The sequence below is a fragment of the Gymnogyps californianus genome, chromosome 4 (assembly GCF_018139145.2).
Source record: "Gymnogyps californianus isolate 813 chromosome 4, ASM1813914v2, whole genome shotgun sequence".
Taxonomy (NCBI): domain Eukaryota; kingdom Metazoa; phylum Chordata; class Aves; order Accipitriformes; family Cathartidae; genus Gymnogyps; species Gymnogyps californianus.
In genome coordinates this window covers 56,307,744-56,328,658 of record NC_059474.1, presented here as the reverse complement: position 1 = coordinate 56,328,658, position 20,915 = coordinate 56,307,744, and the positions used below count along the sequence as shown (strand labels likewise).

The window sequence follows — 20,915 nt, the reverse complement described above, 5'->3', positions numbered from 1 at the left end:
TATGGTTACATTTCTAGAAGATAATCTTCATCTTGCTGCTGAAATAAAGTCCAGGCAACTCGATTGGTAATTTTTCATGGGACCTACGGCAGAGTTTGGAGTCCCTTAGTCTGTATGTCTTTATGAAACTCTGGCTTAAAATTACTGCCTTCTCATTGTATGGGCATTTAGTCCTCCTTCAACTTCAGCTGGATGCTGCTGCTTTCTGGAGCTGCTGTGTGCTTAAAAGTGTTGTCATCTCTCAGCTAAAATGGAAAAGAATCGCTCATCTGAGGCAAAGAGGTGGGGACAGACTTATTTGGGACTTGAAAAAATTCTCTCCCCCCCAGCTCTCACAGACCTTGTCTCCAAAATCTGTGATCAGAAGTGACTGCTTTTCAGAAGATCAGAGCTTCCAATGTATCATGCTGGGCTTCTGTCCTACTAGGGGATGAAATGACTAATGATGCTACTAGGGACTGGTGATGCAAGAGGTCAAGTGTGTTAGAATTTTCCCAGAATCCACAGACTGTGTTCTTTCCATTCAAAGATGTGATCTTCATGTTCTCCTCCTACTGTTAAATGAGAAAAAGGAATCTAATAGGACTCAGATCCCATGAAAAAGAAATCCCTCTATGGTAAAGGAGGTCTTTGTGAGAAAAAGCTGAAGGACCACCTCTGTAGATGGGAGAAAAGGACAGATTTAAGTAATAAGGAATAGTTATACAACCTTTACTACTAACATAGATCTGAAATACAGAATTTTTCTAGTCTGTTACCATTATGAGAGAACAAAAATGGTGTTCGGTGATTTCTCTCTCTCTTCCTTTCCTTCCCTCACAGCAAGGATAAGGATTTTGCAAATGCTCCTGAAACAAGTCATGGGGTTAAGATTGCACCACACCATGACAGAGTAGTCATGAGGTCTTATATCTGTGATCTGAATCTTGGCTGTATCATACCTTGCAGAAGTGGCATGATACGTAGTACTTGGCAGTGGTACTCACCTTTGTCTTATGAAAGCTTATCTGAAAACTCCTAAAGAAATTACCTGAAATGGGGACTCTACCTTGGAAAGGCAGACTAAATGCATTCAACAGATGCATAATCAATACCCTCCACAAGATAAAATGAAAGAACTTTACCTAGCCTGGATGGCATATTATAATTGAAAACTTAGAAGCAAAGGAAAACTGTTTAAAAAAGTCCTAGATAGCTTTCAGAATTAATATAAACATGCTGGAGTTGTGACACTGAAGGTCCTTCTATAGCAGCAACAATAATCATACTTTCTTGTTAAAAAATCAGAGCTGAAGTCTTGTCCTGTGACTAATGGGGGAGCAAGCGTAAGCTGGAGAGACCCAGAGTCTCTGTTATTGCAGCCTATCAAGAAGAATCCAGATGACTCATGCAAACAGCCTGCAGTCACAGAAGAACGGATCCAAACTGGTCCTCCGCGTCTCATGAAGTTGTGGCCCACAAGCTGTAGGCAATACCTGAATTTACTGGCCATACTGCATTCCTAACATGCTGCTTCTCCTTCTGCGTCCAAGCACTGAGTGCCGCTAAGCAGCGCTTCCTGGCAGTGGGGATGAAGATGTAGGGTTTTTTCTGTCCAGATTCTTCTGTGCACTTGGTGCTTCATGAAGTATGCCTAATATATGGGGTGCCTTCTGCATACTTGTCATGGACTTCAGGATTTGTTTGGGCATATATAAAATACCCGTGCTTGAGCACTAGCTCTGTTTCTTATTCTCGTGTTACCATCGCGATAGGAATCTCAGATGGGAACTTTGTTACCCAGCTAGTTTGTGCTCATGGGACAAAAGGATGGTCACACCACATGGAGCTCACCACGGTTGTCGGAACACGCTGAGAACTCATGCTGTTGTACTGAATGTCAGTCGCATACAATGTCTTCCCATGTTCAGTGAAAATACCACAAGGACAGCCAACAAAATGTCCCCTAAAAATGTCAGGCAAATCAAAGCAGAGAATATGTGTCATAGCTGCCATCTTATTTTCTTTGTGGCTTTCTAAAGCAATAATATCTGCTAAGCAAGCAACTTGTACATCACCCTGGAGGGAAATGGGAAGCCAGGTTAGGTGTCTGTTGATTTTTGGCTCATCTACACAGAAGTTATTCAACAACAACTCTGTAAACATCCCTCTTCCACAATAGGTGTGCCCTATTTTCCTCTTTAATTAAAACTCACAGTGTTAAACTAAACCGGAACAGCTCAGCCTTATTCTGGAAATTAGTCATGAAATTAGTCAGGAATAGCTCCTCCTGAACAACTACATGTATAAACAAGCCCTAAACAATATTTATGTTGTCTGGAACGATGGGGGACACTGTCACAGATGTAAATTACTTTCCAGCCCCCAAAGAAACATGAAATAAGAGTTGTCATATTCCAACTGGGGACAACGAACGCTTCACACCCCACATTTGACCATTGCGTTTGTCCTTGCTGGACAGTTCGAGGAGACGGTGGGGCTGGACGGGCCCCAGCAGCAAGGCCGAGCGCTGCAACCCGCGCCAGCCCTTTCGGCAAGTTGACCGGCGCCACGTGCGCTGGGCAACATACACAGTTAGGGGCGATGGATGTATTTTTTCTTTTATCCGTAATGGAGAGTCTCTTACCCGGGGGATATATTAGCAAACCCCCCGATGAAGGATGTTACTTAAGCAGTTTCCCTTTCGTGCAGGCCAGCCCCGGCTGTGAACATGCCTGTGCCTGTGCCTGCGTGTGACCGCGCCGGGGACGCCCCTCCTCGGGGCAGGCCCCCCCTCGGGGCAGGCCGCGGGAGCCGCCGGGGCTCGGCGGCTGCCCGCGCCCCCCGCACCAGCGCGGGGCGGCCCGGCACGCAGGCGCGGCCACCGGGCGCGGTTCTCCGGCGTGCGGCCGCCGCAGCCACCGTGAGTGACAAGTGGCGGCCGCCCCCGCGGCCACACGCGGGCTCCCCCGCCCCGCCTGCGGCCCCACGGTACCTCCGCGCCTGCCGAGCCGCGGCCCCGCGGGGAACCGCAGCGGAGCGCTGCGCGGCGTGGCCCCGCCGGTCCCCACGGCGCGGGTGGGCGCAGGCGGTGCACCTGGGCGGTGCGGTGGCGCGGAGCGGGCGGGGCGGGGCTACCTGACAGTGATTGGCGGCTCGGCGGCAGCCAATGGCGGCGCGGGGCAGCGGGAGCCGCGAGGGCGGGGCCGGGCGGCGCGGCGGGGCTGCGCTGCGGAGCGTGTGCAGCGCCGTGGGGCCGCGGCCGGTGTCGGTGCGAGTGAGGGGAGAGACCCTGTGGGGGGCGGGGGGAAGAGACGGATCCGGATCCGGATCCCGGTCCAGTGCGGCGGCGGCGCGGCCAGTGGCGGCCGGCGGCGGCGGGAGGAGCCGGAGCAGCCGGCGGCGCGCCGCGGAGGAAGGAAGCGCAGGGCTGGCCGCTGCGTGTGCAACCTGGCGGTTCCTGCTGCCCGCGTCCACTCGCGGCTTTTCCTGCCGGCGCTGCCTGACAGCCGCCCGCCGCGGGTGTTGTCGGCGGGGTCTTTGGCGGGGGGGGGAAGAGCGAGCCGTCCTAAGCAACCCGGAGGCGTGATTGAAAGCGAGCAATAATTAACTGGAGGAGGAAGAGGAGGAGGAGGAGGACGGGGGTGGAGGAAGACGAAGGAGGAAGGCACTGCGCGGCAGAGCCCAGCCGAGCCAGCGAGCGGCGGCGGGACGCGGCAACTTCGGCTGCAGCGGAGGAGCCGGAGCCCTGACCGCAGCGGCGGCCGCCGCCTCAGCCCGCGCCTGCCCTGCCCGAGGAGGGAGAGCCCCGCCGCCTCCCCGGCCGCCGGACATGTCGGAGCATAAGGCCGTTGATCCCAAGTTATCGACGACGGACAGGGTGGTGAAAGGTGGGTGCTGCGCCCCCGCCGCCCTTTCGGCCGGGTCATCCCGCCGTGCCCCCGGCTGGGGTCGCGTCCGTCCCCCCCTTCCCCGCCCCGGGCAGGTACCGCGGGGCTGCCGGCGGCGCGGCCGCTGGAAGCGGTGGGCTCGGCCCTGGAAGCTTGCGCCGGGCCCCGGTGGAGGGTTTGCGGCTTCCCTCGCCTGCCCGCCCGGCGCTACATTGCAGCATTTCCCCCCCTTCCTCCCCCCCGCCGCCTCCCCCTCTCCGCCTTGAAGGCGCTGCACAGGGCTGGCGTGAGAGAGAGGGGGAGCCCCAGCTTCCTCACCCGCCCCAGTGCCTGGGGGAGAGGGGGGCAGGGCTCGGCCCCCTCCCCCAGCCCGCCTGCTCCTCCGGGCATCCCCCCTTCCTCCTCCTCCTTCTCCGGACTGCGCTCCTCGGAGCCCCCCCCGTAGGCTGCGCCGCCGCTTGTCACTGCCGTTCGGCTCCCCGCATGCAGCAAGGATGCCTGGAAACCTCCCCGCGCCGACAGCCGGGGCTCCGCTCCCCCCCCCCCCCCCCCCCCCAAACCAAACCCCCTGCGGGGGGACCGGCTGCGCTGCCCGGCTCCCCCCCCACCGCCCCCCCGCTCCCTGCCGGGCCGCCCCCGCGGCGGGGATGCCGGGCGGGGGGCCGTGGCCGTGGGCGCAGGGGGGCGGCGGGGCGCGGGCCGTGGGCGCTGTGGGAGGCGGCGAAGGCTGCTTCCTCCTCCTCCTCCTCCTCCTCCTCTATCGCCGCTTCTTACTGACGGCCCAGCCTGCGTGGATGTGAAGTTATCCAGCAGGCGTACCGTGGCCGTGCACCCGCGTGTGCGTGCAGATGTGCGTGGGGGTGCTCAGCACAAACACGTATCGGCTCCATGATTTTTGCTTGGTTTTGAAGGTATGCGTGTGCTGCGAGCCTCGGCCCTATAAACAAATTAGAGTTTGGATGAACAACACATTGTGCCCTGCAGTACAGACCAAGGTCTTATTTACTGGGGTAGTGCCTGATTTAAATTGCACATGTGCATTTCTCGGTACGTACGAAGTGCGTGTGTATTTAGTGGTTTGGTTCCCCTCCCCCCCCCTTTTTTCCCCCCCTTCTACCCTGGCCGCCTAGCTGGATACACTTGGATACAGTGTATTTCATCCGGTTAGGTTATAACTCGAATACCAATACAGAGTGTTATGGTGGAAAGCACAAATCCTAGATGCAGTATGCATCCTTCCAGAACCCAGGAGGCTGGAAATTAAAATGGCCTTGGAATACACACACTTTTGTATTTACATGAGTGTACACCAAAACTAAACACTCAATGTAAATATTATTTGGAAAGGCATATTATTTATATTTTTGTATTTATATTTACACTTACCTTCTTACGCGTTTTCCCCTCTTAATTTTTTTTCCCCTCCAAATGAAATTGTAGATCTTCAGATGTTGTAAGAAATGTAATTACAAGCACGATAAGAATTTTTAAAAAATGGGAATTCACCTTTACCTTCTGATATCTGGAATATTTACTGCTTGCTTTAAGTAGTCAGTCTGTTATATCACACTAAGAGTAGGCTTTAGAAGCCTGAAACAGCTATGCTTAGCTGATGCTTATCTTCTGTAGAAACAACAAATGACCATCCTATTGGGAAGACTTCATGATTATGGGATGCCTAACTTTTTTTTTTTTTTTAATCTGCCTTGGTCCTAACACATGACCAAATGTCCTGATCTTTGCTGTCGCAGAACTTCCTTTGGCTTAAGTCAATGTTCATCATGAATAGGAATTATCTCTATATTTACAAAACCCTCAATGGTTTCAGCGCGTCTTAGTGTGTTTTGTCAGTAGTTGCTCTTTGCATTTTTCACACATGTAACGTCTCAAACATCTGAAAGCACCATTTCTAAGAAAACTTAGCAGAATGTATAGTTAGGTATTTTTATAATGCAACTAAACCAGAAATCAACGTTGTTAAACTGAGATAAAGTATTGAACAAAAAGAACAGAACATACATGCTGCTTAGGTGTCCATCTCACCTGGTAACTGTTGTCTCATAATATCAGTGTTTCACTGGAGACATGAAGATTTGTTTAACTGGTTCAGTCCTTTATTAAATATTGAAATCCTTTTAAGGTCTTAAAATAGCATCTGAAGAGAGTAGTACACAGTAAACTGATTCTTAATAGGATTATTCTTTGCTGTATCATAGGCACTTCACACTGCCTTTGTATAGACTGTAAGGAAATAGAGTAAGAAAACAATTGGTGGTAATAACAGAGATAGGAAAAGATTACTTTGTTGTTTCTTTCCTATAGGACATGATTTGTACCTTCTTGAGATGAACAAATGAAATAGGCTTGCAATGTTAAATGAATAAGGAATAATTAAAAAAAATAAAAAGGCACCTTGTAAGCACCTATGCAAGTAGTTGGAGAGCCTTGGTATTTTAGAGGGAAAAACAGGTATTCTGATGTTGGTGACATATAGCCTGTGAAAACAACTTTTTATTTTTTTAAGTTAGAATATCATATAAAATCTTACTTGGAAGGGAAATGTTTTTAGCATATGGATGTAGGCTCTGGATTAAACTCTGTCCTCTGTTTGCATGTGTGGTGTTTGCATGCTTGTTTTTATTGTGTTTGGTTAGCTTTTTTTTTTTTTTTTTGAAAACCCTTTCAATTTGCTGGTGCATGACAGGAGATGTCTCCTTCTAACAACAGTTCTGGGCTGGCTGGTGAAAATCCTGGCTCGGCACCGTTACGTAACGGCAGGGTGGGTTTGGGGGGGTTACGCTTCCAGCAGCTTCATGCAGATTGCTTGTGGCGGAGAGCTGCCTCTTTGGGGGGTTGCTGTGGGCTTCTTTTTTTTTGTCTTCTCATGCTTAAAAACCTCAAATATACTGACAAGTGGGGTATTTCCATAGGTGAGGACTTCATCTCACACTCATTTCGCTTTGCTTATTGAATTGTCTGAACTGTGCTTAGACTGATTTGAATGAAAAATAAAACATGCTTTTGGGAGAAGGGGAAAAAGGCTCAGGAGCCCCTAATGCTTATAAGATCCTGGTCTTCTCCCACCTCTGTTCTGCAGCTTGTGCACAATTACATTTGACGGTTGGAGTGAAATTTTTAGATCTGACACTGTCATGCAATGAGCAGTGTAAAGAAGAAATTCAAGTCTATGTGTAATGTTAAGTTTTCAGAAGCAAATTAACTCTTGTTAATGTTGACAGAACTGTGTTCTGTTGAGCTAAAGGAAAAGTATGTGAATCCAGAGGATGCGGTTACAGTTTGAGAAGTCCTTTTTTGATTTACTTTTGTGCTCTGCTTAAGATGCTACATATGTTATGATGCCAATTAGACAATTCACCTTTACTCTCTGGATTTTGTGATCCTGTAGAGGAGCAACACTTTGGTCCGTTGACTGCAAATACAATAACCTGTACATTCAGGAACATTCAGAAGTTTGCAGGATCAAGGCTTAGGACAACATACTGTTGCAGCAAATGCTGACTTGATGTACTTACAAATTGACATTCCTTGCTTTTTTGTTAGCGGTATGATGCAGCCTTCACCTGGACAGAGCTGTATTTTAAGTTCTTGTTCTCCTTCAGGACTGAGGAGGCTACTCCTTATCCACTCTGCTTTTAACTCCTGAGACTTGCCAGCCAAAGCGTGGGCTTGGTTGTTCTTGTGAAGGTAGGAATACCTGTCCAGGAAAAGTTGGACTGGGGATACTAGCTCATTCCTCATGGGTCACACAACAGCTGTCTGATGTCAACAGCTTTTGGTCACTACTGACATTAGCAAGATTTGAACCGCACTGACCTGGAGGGAAAAGCTGTGTATCGTGTTACTTGACCTCCTCAAAATATTCAGTGTTGCATTACTGCCTTCTAGAAATACTGCTCTAAAGCAGAGTAATCCTAAATAAAAACTTCAAAAGTGAACTGGAGTAGCCATACAAAGAAGTAAAGTCAGTATTTCTCGGAAATCTTGCTGTTAGCTAGCTACAATGATTGTTTTGATTCTTCTGGACAGGTCAGATGGCTATGTGCTTTTGAGTAGTTTGGTTTTGGGTTCTTCCCCCCCCCCGCCCCTGCTTTGAAGGAAAGTGGAGTTTTAATGAAATCCTTCCATCTCAGCTGTTTAGATGGGCTGCTGGCATGGCTTGTGAACCTTGGTGTTGGCAATCTCCTTTCCTCTTGTGCGTTGTGTGCAGAGGTGTACAGAGTTATATCAACAATTGACAACACCCAAAAAACCTAGACACCGGTCTCTGCTGTCTCTGAATTTCGAACTGTGTCATTGTTAATGGTCTTCTAAAGTTCAGGCTGTCAGTTATTTGTAGTATAATATGAATTCCAGCTCATGATCAATATGTTAGCCATCAGTGTTAGTTTCAGATTTGTGAAAGGTAAAATTGCTGTTAATAGTGGGAATTAGCAATGAAGTTTAGAGTTTCCATTAGTCCAGGGAGACTTGTGTGTACTCGCCAAAGGCTTGTGCTGCAGGCTGGAATCCAGCATCGGTGTATTGCAGAAGCCTGCCTCTGTCTCTCTGTGAATCAAGTGCAATTTTTCCAGCATAGATGTATCCTGCAAGTGCTGGGCTGCCCTTCAGTGGTTTTTGAGTAATTGTGTGATGACCTGAATGTCAGTAGCATTGGTGAATTTGGTATATATTTTGGTGTAAATTTGAGTGTTAGGAAATGTATGACAAAGACCAGTGTTACTTGGATAGTTATAGCTGTCTAATGACAGTAGAGTAAATGGTTATGTGCCCCTCTTCTGAGGGTGCTGAAGATTCAGTATCATCTGCCTGATCCTCAAGAGGGAAAGGAAGGAGTTGCTTCGTAGCTGTTCCTATTGGCATAGGAAAGCTGACTCTATTTTTCTTTTAATTAATTTATCCTTGTAGTACTTAGGAATGTACTCCCTTGCTCTAAGGAAGCCTGCATCTGCGTTTAAGGAGTGTTATTAACTAGAGAATCCACCTTCAGCTATGTCAGAAAGGTGGCACTGGTACAGCTGGGAATTATCTGCTCTCCTCCATCCACTTTTACCTTCATTTGAAGGGATGGGTGTTCTTCCACCTCAGCTTTGGTAACTCTGTAATTGCAGATCCCCTGGTACCTTCATGAAGCAAGCCATATGAGATGCAGCTGAGAGCAGAAAACAACTGAATATGCTTGCATAGGCTTTATGGTTACTTAGGAAAGAAAATGAGGTTGGCTTGTTATTTTCTTACATGTAACCGCTTTGTTCTTATCTTGTGGTCAAAACTAAGTTAATGCTTGTAAGACCAGTGGATTCTGTCAGCTGGATGCTGCTTGGGTATTGCAGTCTTTGTGTGTTTTACACTGTGTAAACCTGTACATATGTGGCGGGTGTGTAACACTTGTAAAGGATTGTGAATGTAGTAATGAGAAACTGGAACAAAACCAAAGTACAGTGCTTGACAGTTATGCTTGTGTAATAAAGCTGGTGATTTATTCTGATTTGTGAACTCACTGAGCCTCTTAGTCATTAAGATCATTTTGTAAATAAGCCCTTTAGCGAAACAAGTCTTTTGCTGTATAGGCATAGGGGAAAAATCGTGCTCATGCTGAAGGGCACCTTTCTTATGTAGTTATTGCTGCACTGCATGGGTGGGAGGCTTTTCTCGTGCTCTGTATTATGAGAGTGGCTTGCTGAGTGTACTGAGTCTCAGGACTGATATAAGGTGAGGGACAAAATTGCCTTGTTTGTTTGTTAAAAACCTTTTGTATACTTGTGAATTCCACATTGGGTAAAGCTGTCTTCTGTTACCTGCTCTTTTTGGCTGAGCCTAGCAAGAGAGCTGGTGCTTTTGATACCACTGGTGGTGGTGAGAAACTTGAAAGAAGAGTTCATGCTGGATGTTATCAGTGTTTAACTTAATTGGAAAATATGAGCCAGTTGAGGTCATTTTCCATAGGGGGATGTTGTAGAGAACAGTTGTTTCCTCTCTGCTATCCATTCCCAAACTGAATGGTATCTACTTCCATCGCATGCATCCCACTTAGAGATGATAGATGTTGCATGGTTATGCTTGCTTTTCTGTGCAGGTTGTGGCAGGAAGAGCAAATGCAGAATATATTTACCTTTGATTACATAACTTGATATTTTAAATTATTTTTTTGTAGTTCCATGACTTCCAGAACTCATCACATTCCTTCCTGTCTGGTATTTCTAAAGGGATTTTCTGTCAAAAGTGATTTTGGGTAATGCCAATAAATAAGTACCTGTAGCTTGGATACTCCAAACTCATCTTTTTTTTTTATTTGCTTGTTTGTTTCTTCTATTTTGCTGAGTGGCTCATACTTAAAGTACAAAAGCAGCACTATAATTTAAATTTGGTACTCCCTTTAAATATGAATATTGATTTGTCCAAGGCTTCCCAGTAACGTTGAAGCAGCATGTAGTGGGGGATAGTTCCCTCTTTATAGCTTTAAAGAATGTGGAGAAAAGTACTTCCTTATGAGTATTTTAAGATACAAAGATACTGCTTAACACTTTTCTCAAGCATGCCATAAAAGAAGCCACAAGTTTCTGAAGTAAAAGCCACTTCAAATCACCTTCATGAAAAGGTGCTGCCTTGTATTCTTTTGTATGTGGTTTCACGAGTCAAATGCAAGTTACAATGGCATAATGGTTCTTCAGCTGAACACTTAAATCATTTCCTATTCTGATAATCAGTCATTTACCTTGACTTTCCCCCATAAAAGAGCATTTTATGGCTGCTCAATCAATAATGGTGGAAAGTATCATCCCAGTTCTGAAAAATATTATAGTGTGTGTGCAGCCTAGTTTACGTAAGTGCGCAGCTCATTGAGTGATCTGCCACTCAGGTTGTAGATTCAGACGTATTATTGCTGGAGGTTGTACTCCAGGTATGTTCTTGGTGTTTTCCTTTAATTATCAAATGAAGGAAGAGATAGAAGATCATAAGTGGAGAAACAGGGAGACAGTAAGTGCTATGATGGTAAATTTTTCTTTTAAAGATAAAAATCTGAACTACTTATTCCTACCCTACTTAATCCTCCACCAGAAAGCTGCTACTGTTGAAATAACACCTCCAGAGTAGTACCTCCTTGACAGTCATTTATGTGCGTTTTAAACTGACTATGATATCTATATTTATAAGCAAGGTTAGGCATGTTAACGTTGATATGGCAACAGTGCTGTATGAGGAGAACACGACTGTCTTATTTAAGATTGAATTATGATGCCAACGCAATCTCCAACTAATTTCCAGCCAATACCATTTAAGTTTGGAGCTGGAGAGGGGAAGGAGTAGAGTGGAAAGGCACTAGAGGTCAAAAATGGTGGTTTTAGTTAGAAGTTAATTCCTGGGTGTCTGGGAGTTGCATGTGCTTAAGGTGTAGATGGCATTCTTTTCTTTTAGGGTGTACTTCATGGAGTTTTTGAAAACGTTTAGTTTGAGGATTTTCTACCACTCAAACTTCTTTCTACTTGGAAATAAAGCAGTGCTGTGCTGAACTTCTGTTGCAGCTTCCTTTTGTTTTCGACAAGTTGGTTTTTTAATACTTTCTCCCTCTTGAGTTTCAATGTGCCCTTTCTTTTTCTGTCTATTCTTTTCCTACATTTCTGCAGACTTTTCTCTCCTTATCGCGCTCATACTTATTGCTAAGTATGTCGAGCAGCCTGACTGCTGCCTGGTAGTTATGATTTGGGTGTGTGTACCTAACGCAAGAAGTTCACTGAACACGGTGTCTTTCCTTTGGTGCGTCTATAGGCATCTGTAGGTGCCTGGGGAAGCATGTGAGAATAGGGGAAGTATATTCTGCCTCTTCCTCAGACTTCTGTTGTAATTCTGCAGCCAGCTGCTGACTCTGTAGCTTTCTTTTCAGTGAATATCTCCACTATGTGTGCTGCTCAAGCTCTACCCAACTTGTCACAGATGGATGTCTCTATTTTGCAGTTCAGCTGCTGCTTGCAGGTTGCTTAGCAGTAATGTTGAAGACTCACAGCGTGACTGTTAGTTTTAACTCATGTAGTTTGCAAAAAGGTCTGAGGGCTAGCATAGGCAGTGGTGGTTTTTGGTTAACTTGAGAAGAGAGGCGATATAAGCACTCATGCTTTGGTGTCTTTGCAACCAGGCACAGAAGTTAGTTAGCAACAGAAGGTGAGATCTGGTGAAGTTGGTAATACTTGAAAAAAATCCTGATGTTCACCACAGATGAGGGAACTTTAAAACCCTCACCTTAAGCATGAAAGGTGTAGAACCTAGTCTGCGTAGAGATTGTACAAAATCTTTGTGGTAAAGAAGGGAAAACCTATGCTAAAATATGGTTGCATTAAATCTTCCAATAGTAATGGCTATTTTTCCATCTTTCAGGTAGGCATATATGGCTTAATAAAGTAATTGAAGTCTCAATTTTGAAAGCCCTGCATTACAGGGCTGTAATGATATTAAACATGTATTGATGGAGACAGGTATTGGTATAACAATGCCAGTATTCTACACCATATTCTTTTTCTCCATCCCATCTTTTAGAGGCATGCAGCTTAGGCATTTTATTGCATCAGGTTTGTGTTGGCCAAAATACTTTGAGTTGTCCTGACTGTTACACAGTGTAGAACTGATGGAGTGGAGCAAAAAAGTATAACTAACCTGCTATGGAGCAAATTCTGCTATAATGTTGGCTCTGATACTTGCTAATTATACAAAAATATCAAGCCTGCACAGTGTTGCCACAAGAAAGGAAGTGCACTTTGAACTTCTGATTGGAATGGTGAAAATAACATGTGTTAATAATGGGTTACACAGATGTGATGCTGCAGACAGTCTTTAACACTCACTCTGGGCATTGTTCAATAGGCTTAATTAATAGAATCCAAACTACAGGTTTCTGGCCTAATTTAGTGTGTGATTAGATTTTAATTTTTAATTTAAGCTTTTGTGAGTGTCTTTGAAGGTAGGTTGTACAACTTCTTTTAATTTTTTTTTTTTTTTTTTTTACTTGCTGATAGTGACAGCTCAGTAATTGTGTGGCCACATAAAGCAAAGTTCCTGAGTTGTTCGTGTTTTGAAGTAACCATCATTTGGAAAGAAATCTTTTGCAGTCTAGATAGATGGCCCAAAGTGAGAAAAAGAGGCTTAGCTTCTAACATGTTTTCCATTGCTGTGTTTGGTTATAAGTACATGTTTAACAATTATTTCTCTCTTTCTTTGGATAGGGATGCTTCATTTTTGTCGTTCTTTTGGTGTGGCTGTACTTGTTACTTGTTATTGAGTCCCGGATTGGTTCCTGTGAAAATGGGTGTATGCTGTGTATGATGGTAGTCTTTCTGAAGTGTTCGGAATTCCTCTGGAAGTGTTTGTCCTGAAGTAGAGAAACTGGTAAGACGAATGCTAGTTTTCCTAATAAATTAGTGATTTACTTGGTAACTAGGGAAAAAAAAAAACCAAACCAGTGCAGGAGCTTGTGACTTCTTTCTGGTCTATAGTTCTATATGGGTGATTTTGGAGCGTAAGGCGTGTGGCTAGAGAGGAACATGTACTCATGTATTTTTCTCTAGAGATGACATGAAATTACTTGAAATACTATGTTCCAGGTTTTGTGGAGATTTCATGTGGGAATACATGCTTTCCCCTAGGTTTTTCTCCATCTGTCAAGGAGTAATGCTCCAGTAGAGAGAGTTGTATCTGAAAATTCTTTCTGCATCTATATATGTGGGGTTTTTTCTATTTTAACTTTTCTTTGAATTTGTGTATTTGAATCCTTATGAAAAATCTGATTCGTTTCACATATAGTATAGTTAACAAAACAATTAAAAGCTGCTAGATGGGGAAGCCCACCCTGTTGTCGGCTCCAGGACTTGAGATAGTTTTACTCAGCACACCTCTTTTCAACAACAAATTTGGGATTTCTTGGCTGAATTCTGCTTTTTTTACCAGAAAAGACAGTTTTAGTAATTTAATACCTTTTATTTACCATCATTTTTTAAGCAGTTTAACATAATTGACAATTTGAATGCAGAACCATTCATACAAAATCCTTTCCTATCCCCCCAAACACAAAAAACAACCCATGAACAGAAATAAAAAAAAAAAATCAAACAGAATTTAAATAATTTTTTAGTCTTTTTTCCATGATGCTTGCCAAGTTTCGGTTTGATGTAGATTACAATGGTCATACTGTGTTACAATCTTTGAAAAAGTGCAACTGGTCATTAGCTGCAATGACACGAACAGCTGTAGTATTTTATGGTAACAGCTGGGAACAATCTAGTTCTCTTCAGTAACTTTCTTTTATTGTTCCTTTCATGCCATTTTTAAAATGAGAAAGCGAGATTATTGTATTTGTTCTCTATTTTACACCAGGGATTTCTTTATAGGCAGCGGTGGCAATTAGGTATCAAAATACGGCATTGCTGTTTGTGACTTGGAACATTTCCCTCTGCAAGACCTGTTTCATAACCCGCTGAAATCTGCGGGAGTTGGAGTCTTGAGTAAACTGTGAATCAAATCGTCATCCTAGGACTTACAATTTTGGCTTTCCTTTTCAGTGCATGATTTCTCTTTAGTTTAAACTGCTTTGTTATATCTGATCTTAGGCAGCTTAGGACAGCATTAGCTCTTATTTTAACACTGAGCAAAGTGCGCTTCTACTTTGCAATCTCTCATTTAGCAAGTGAAAAGGGACTTGTCTGTTTGTAGGTGGCTGGTTTCCCAAGAAATAGTTTGCTGTTCTGTTGCTGTGTCTTCAGAAGTGTAGTCTAAAATGTTTTCTGTGTATGTATGTATGGTTGTTTTTTATCATTGGAAAAACAAGTAGGAGCCTTTCTCTTGTGTAAATTTTTTTCTGTCTCCCCTTGCAAATGAGTTTTCTTCAGTAATAAGCGTATCTGGGTTGCCTTAAATAAAATCTGTTTAACTTATTTTTCTGGTGTAATAGAGTAAGTCTTAGTATTAAAATCACACTGGTAGTACTAAAGATGTACATACCAGATCTGCGTAGGAGCATTATTTTCTTCCCTGAGAGACCTGCTGTTCTGTGTCACACAAGTGGTGGTGTCTGTGATTACTAGAGGGGGGCCTAATGGCATAACGAGGTATATTGGGTGTACAGCTAGGGAGTTCGGGAAGAAGAAATGAAGACCACAGTGGGCAAAAGGGTATGTGTTTTCAGTGCAGTAAAGTGTTACTTAGGGAATCCTATCTAGTTTAGAAATCAAAAGCAGAGAGCTGTTTTAGGAGTGCTTTGCCTAATGAGTTATATTGGCTCAGGCGAATATCTTAGAGGTGTCTGTGCAGCAGGGTGGGAAGCTATGCAGTAGCTACTAGGGAGCTTGACTCTATCAGCAAGCAGAGAACTGGCAAAGGCAGTTGCTGAAATTTTTAGTTACTCGTATATTCTGTGTGTATAACCCTAAGTTTGGTTTAGATTATCAGTGAATGATCCTTCTGCATCTTTTTTAAGAAAAGTTTCCTGAGATAAAAGTTGTTACAGTTAACAGAAACTTTAAGCTGTTTGTCCTTACCTTATCAGTAATAAGGAGGGGAAAATGACTTTAAGATGCTGTCTTTTGAGCATACTGAGATGAGGTTACTTTTGGTAGAGGTAGGAAAGGAGGAGTGAACTCAAAAAAAAATGTTTGTACTACAAAAGGGGAAGAACCCACATTCATTTCAGCTGAGAGATTAGTTTTAGCTTCTGGGCTGCTGACTGCCTTAGCAGGTATGGGGTTTTTTCTTTTAACCTTCTGCTCACCACCCCACTGGAGAAATAGTGTATCCTTAATTTTTATGAAGGATGTGTCAACATACCTTTCTCAGTCACTCACAACTAAAAAGTATGAGCTCTGGCAACTTCACAGAAGCATGGAACAGTTGAGGCTGGAAGGGACCTCTGGAGGTTATCTGTTCCAGCCCTAGCCTTTCATCATAGGAGAGATGCCTCAGTCCCTTAAATCATCTTAGTGGCCCTTTGCTGGACTCTCTGCAGTTGCTCCATATATCACAGTTTCTGTGTGAAATCTAAATGGAAATAAAAGTTAATTTATACATGTAAAGAACTTGCACATTAGGGAGTAGCACACTTTTATCCTTTTTAACAAGGTACTGCTGCTTCCCTGGAGCTCTGAATCTCAGGTGACACCTACCTCACACGTAAATACTGTCTGTTTACCACATAGAAGATGAGGGATATCACTATCATTAATGAAAGTCTTAAATGCGTGTGAATTTTTTGTACAGTATTAACCTCACATCTTGTATCCTATTGTCACAGACAATACTTCGCTGTAGGATATTGTTTGTATAACCTAGGCTAATCTTAGAAGTACTGCCAGTTAGAAAGTTACTCTGCAGATATCTTTTTGTTATAATCCAGTTGCTATAGCTTCTGAATGTGCGTTAGACTCTTCCCGCCCCCCCCCTGGATTTATGGGAGTTGAAGGAGACAGAGGTTTTTATAGGTCATCTTAGAGAATTTTCCAACAGCCTCCTGGGCTGCATTAGGAGCAGTGTTGCCAGCAGGTCGAGGGAGGTGATCCTTCCCCTCTACTCAGCAGTGGTGAGGCCATACCTGGAGTGCTGGGTCCAGTTCTGGGCTCCCCAGTATGAGAAAGACATGGACATACTGGAGTGAGTCTGGTGCAGGGCCACAAAGATGACTATGGACTGGAGCATCTTTCATATGAGGAGAGGCTGAGAGCTGGTGCTGTTCAGCTGGGAGAAGGCAAGGCTTAGGGGAATCTTATCCATGTGTATAAATACCTGGTGGGAGGAAATGAAGAAGGGGGAGCCAGCCTCTTCTCAGTGGTGCCCAGTGACAGGGCAAGAAGTAATGGGCACAAATTGACAGCTCTCACAGTCAGTGAATTTTGTGGTTTTCAAACACTGGCACAGGTTGCTCAGGGAGGTTGTGGAGTCTCCATTCCTGGAGACATTCAAAAGCTGTCTGGATGTGGCCCTGGGCAGCTGGCTCTAGGTGGTCCTGCTGGAGCAGGAGTGTTGGACCAGATGACCTCCAGAGGCCCCCTTCCAATCTCAACCATTCTGTGATCATCTTTTACCGAACTCTTTTAAATGGGTAATTAAAACACTGTTTATCAATTCACAGACCTTTTGACCAAACATGAAATACAGAAATTTCCCTTTAAAAATGATAGGTTATGTCTGCTAATGAGGTATTCTACAGGAAGAATGCTTTGTGTGATTATGAGGATCCACCATACAAATAGTTATTTTGGAATAGCAGCAAGATATGTTGCATTGGGAAATTATATATTTTTTTTTTAATTGACACATCCATATGTAGCTGGTAGTGTTGCTGGCAAAACATTTGCACAGATCACTCTTGACAAGTTTCAGAATCTCCTGAGCGGGTATAGCTCTGTAGTTCGGTGTACCTTGAAAGCAGGGACACATAGTATGCCCACTGTACTTTGCTTTGGGCAACTGTAAGAAAAACAGAAAAAAGCTTTTATATAAAACTTTCATAGTTATTACCAATGCTTCTGACATGACCATCAGAAAGGTCCATTTTCTAATTAATGGAAAGAAGTGGTTATCTTTTACTAGTCCTTGGTTCATCTGATTTTTCCATAGTGGGATGATAATTAAAACTGAGGGTGATGGCAATTGTCTTTCAGCTCTAATATTCTCTGGCATATTTTTTTCTTTGCTGCTTTCTCATGCTTTTTTATTTCCCTCTGAAGATGCACATTGCCCTGTAAAGCTGACTAGGAAATAGCTGAATATTGCACGTGTAAAAGTAAAATCAAACCTGTGATAAGGGAATCTCTTGATGTGGGTGACAGGGAATGAAAATAAGCATTTGGAAGAGTTTGAGTGTGACAAAAGTATGCTGACTGCTTCAGAAAAGTTTTAGTAGAGCTACCACACTAGAAGTTTGGAGCAAGTTCTCTAGATGGGATCACCTTCATGGATAATTAATCTGGATAATGGAGATAATTTTTTTGTAGTGAAAATGCAGCTTCCAGGGTTGCTCAGTTGACTAGATACGTTTAAGGAAAATGATAGACAGATACTGTAATTTAAAGTGTGTGTTGCCTCAGTGCTCATATAGATCATACTGTATAATAAAAACCTGGGGCAACATACATCCGTATGAAAGAAGTTTAAATGCATTTACTGTCTTTGCAACATACTGAACAACTGGGAAGAGGACTTGCTAGTGCAGCTAATAAATCTTTAGCCTAATTATTTGTAATTAGAAAAGTGTATATCAAAAGCCCTTGTTCTGGAGAACTTCTGGCTGCAAAAAGGCAAGTAGTGTTGAAGAGTTGCCTTAAAGATACTTAAAAAAAGGAGAGAAAAAGACAGGTTGAACATAGATATCGTGACCTGGAAGGATGTTCCTGGCAACAAAACACACCAAAGGAGCTGAAGAGGTGCTTTGAATAGATGGAAATGAAGAACAAATGAGAAAGCCCAACAACCTGCAGGTGCTGTTAATAGCATATGTTCACCTACCTGAAGCATGAATGGCTATTCCAGGAATATCTCTTCTAGCTGTGCTGCAGGGCATTTCTTCCTAAGCGGCTCTGATGGTTACGCCATCATCTCCTGCTCAGGTACAGACCATGCAAAGAGAAGGCTTTTTAGCACAGTGGGCACCTGTCATAGTCACAAATAAGTCACCAGAGGAAACTGTTTCTATGGATTATATTAATGAAAAACTTCTTGAGACTGACCATGGAGGAAAAGTTATTGTATAGCTATTAAAATATGTCTTTATTTATGAGGGAAGATATATGATGCTGGTATTTGTTGTTGAGAATCTACTGTATCCTGATGCTGTGATATATTGAGCAAGATGAAAAGGTGACTTCAGTTTGTGCCATGTTTTATCTGAACCAATGATGCAAGCTGGTTCTAATAAGTAATTTTATCAGCAAATATTTAAAAATTACCATGCTTTTGTAAGGCTTCTAAAATTTTTGCCTGAAGTCTTAATATAACAAAACTGGCAAAACTAAACCCTGGTTATATCATGATTCCCAGAAAATAAAGGGCTGTGTGAGGACAGTGGATTCTTCCCGTACCTTGATGCAGGGCCAGAATTTTAACTGCCTCTCTGAAGGTTTAGCAGAAACATTTTTGGCTTCAAAAATGCAGGTTTTATCTTTATTCAAAGATAACTGGTGGCAGTAATAATACTTCTTCTAATGTGCAGAGCAGCTGAGTGAACTTGAAGAGTTGGTGAGATCAGATGGCCTGTCTAGCTTAGAGAATGCTACAAAATCCTTTCACAACTGTATTTTAGCTACAGGGTGAATTACCTTTGCCTGAGTTTGTTAATCCTGTACCATGGATTATTTTGGTGAAAATCATTCCTTTCAAAGTGTTAGTCCTCCCTCCCAAGCATCAGTCTTTTAGAAAAGCTACCTTTTTTAAAAAGCGTAACAGAGCATTTATAAACAGTAGTCTATAAACATGGGAATAATACATGGCAACCATTTCATTGCTGGAGTCCTTGTTGAAAGCAATGCTTCCCTCAGCCCCCCCCCCCCCCCCCCCCCCCTTCTGGACATGCAAAATTATATTTCTTGATGAGTATCTGCCAAGCTTTGTCAGATTTATTTTAAGTAAGGCGAGTCTTCTGAAAGTTTCAGGGTATTAGGAACCTAGGGAGGAGCAGGCTGGGTTAGCTCTGAAACTTTCCATGCTGTAGGAGGCTGAATTTATTACTGGTGCAGTATACAACAGCAGTCAGAAACGATGCTGCTCAGAGCTAGGGAAAAACACAAGTGGAGTTTGAATTGCCTTTCCTTTTCTGCGTCAGCATCTGTGTGAAGCTTATCCTTATGCCTTCTGTCTGCTTTGCTGCCATACTACTAACAATGTAAATATTTTCTACAAACCTAGGAAGCCCTGCTTTTGCATTTTTGGGTTAAAGAAGAAAGTGACTTTTGTACTAGCTCGCCCTGGAACACTTTACTTGGGAATTGTATATTTAGTGTAAACTTTTACATTTAAGTAATTCAAAGGAGAAATCTTCTCATTTGGTGCTAACCTTTACTAGCAAAGAGTGCTGAGTATAATAAATGGATCAAAGAGGAGAGTTATTTATTTATTCATGTTTGTGTATCTGCTGCACTGTAGAAGTCTCTGTCAAGGGGCTAGTTTCTCTTGAAAGAAACCACCAGAAGAAAACAGGTCCATATAGGTGATGTATGTGTACATGGCAGGTCTGTAATATCCTACAAACCTCTTACTGAGGTCAACAGATGCTTCCAACCTTTACTTCAGAACGGGAAATAGAAAAAGTTTGGATGTTTGCTATTGAATAGTAAATACTGGGCATGCTACTAGTTTGTTTCTGATAGAACAGCATCCCCAGTCCGTGTATGTGTACCTGTTTCTGGTTCACTGGCGTTGCAGCAGAAGAGGTGGTATTCAAACCAGAACCAGTGTATAAGGGAAAGGTAAGTATTAAAAGCTTTCTACTTGAAACCCCATCAATTCCCTTTTGTCCTGGTTTTGGCTGGGATAGAGTTAATTTTCTTCTTAGTAGCTGGTACAGTGCTGTGTTTTGGATTTAGTGTGAGAATGATGTTGATAACACGCTGATGTTTTAGTTGTTGCTAAGTAGCGCTTATCTTAAGCCAAGGATTGTTCAGTTTCCCATGCTCTGCCAGCAAGCAGGTGTGCAAGAAGCTGGGAGGGAGCATGGCCAGGGCAGCTGACCCGATCTAGCCAAAGGGATATTCCATACCATAGAATGTCATGCTCAGTATATAACCAGGGAGGAGTTGGCCAGGAGGGGCGGATTGCTGCTGGGGCATCTGTCAGTGGGTGGTGAGCAATTGCATTGTGCATCACTTGTCTTTTCTTGGGTTTTATTTCTTTTTTTTGTTATATTCCTTTTCATTACTACTATTATTATTGTTATTAGTTAGTATTATATTTTATTTTACTTTAGTTATTAAACTGCTCTTATCTCAACCCACGAGTTTTACCTTTTCTTTTCTCCTTTTTTTTTTTTTCCCCCCCTCCTCCCCATCCCACTGGGAGGGGGGA

The 20,915-nt window shown here is 43.5% G+C and overlaps 1 protein-coding gene across 2 annotated transcripts in view; it reads left to right on the top strand.

Moving 5' to 3' along the window:
* The first annotated feature begins 3,677 nt into the window (after positions 1-3,677).
* Positions 3,678-20,915, top strand: part of PPP3CA (protein phosphatase 3 catalytic subunit alpha) — a 202,859-nt gene continuing 185,621 nt past the window's right edge. Inside the window, exon 1 of one of the 2 annotated variants that reach the window (XM_050895410.1) lies at positions 3,678-3,869. In XM_050895410.1, coding sequence (XP_050751367.1) covers positions 3,812-3,869 — 58 coding nt within the window. In that variant the 5' untranslated portion in view covers positions 3,678-3,811. The remainder of the gene's footprint in view (positions 3,870-20,915) is intronic. The other variant, XM_050895409.1, reaches the window with a different exon arrangement.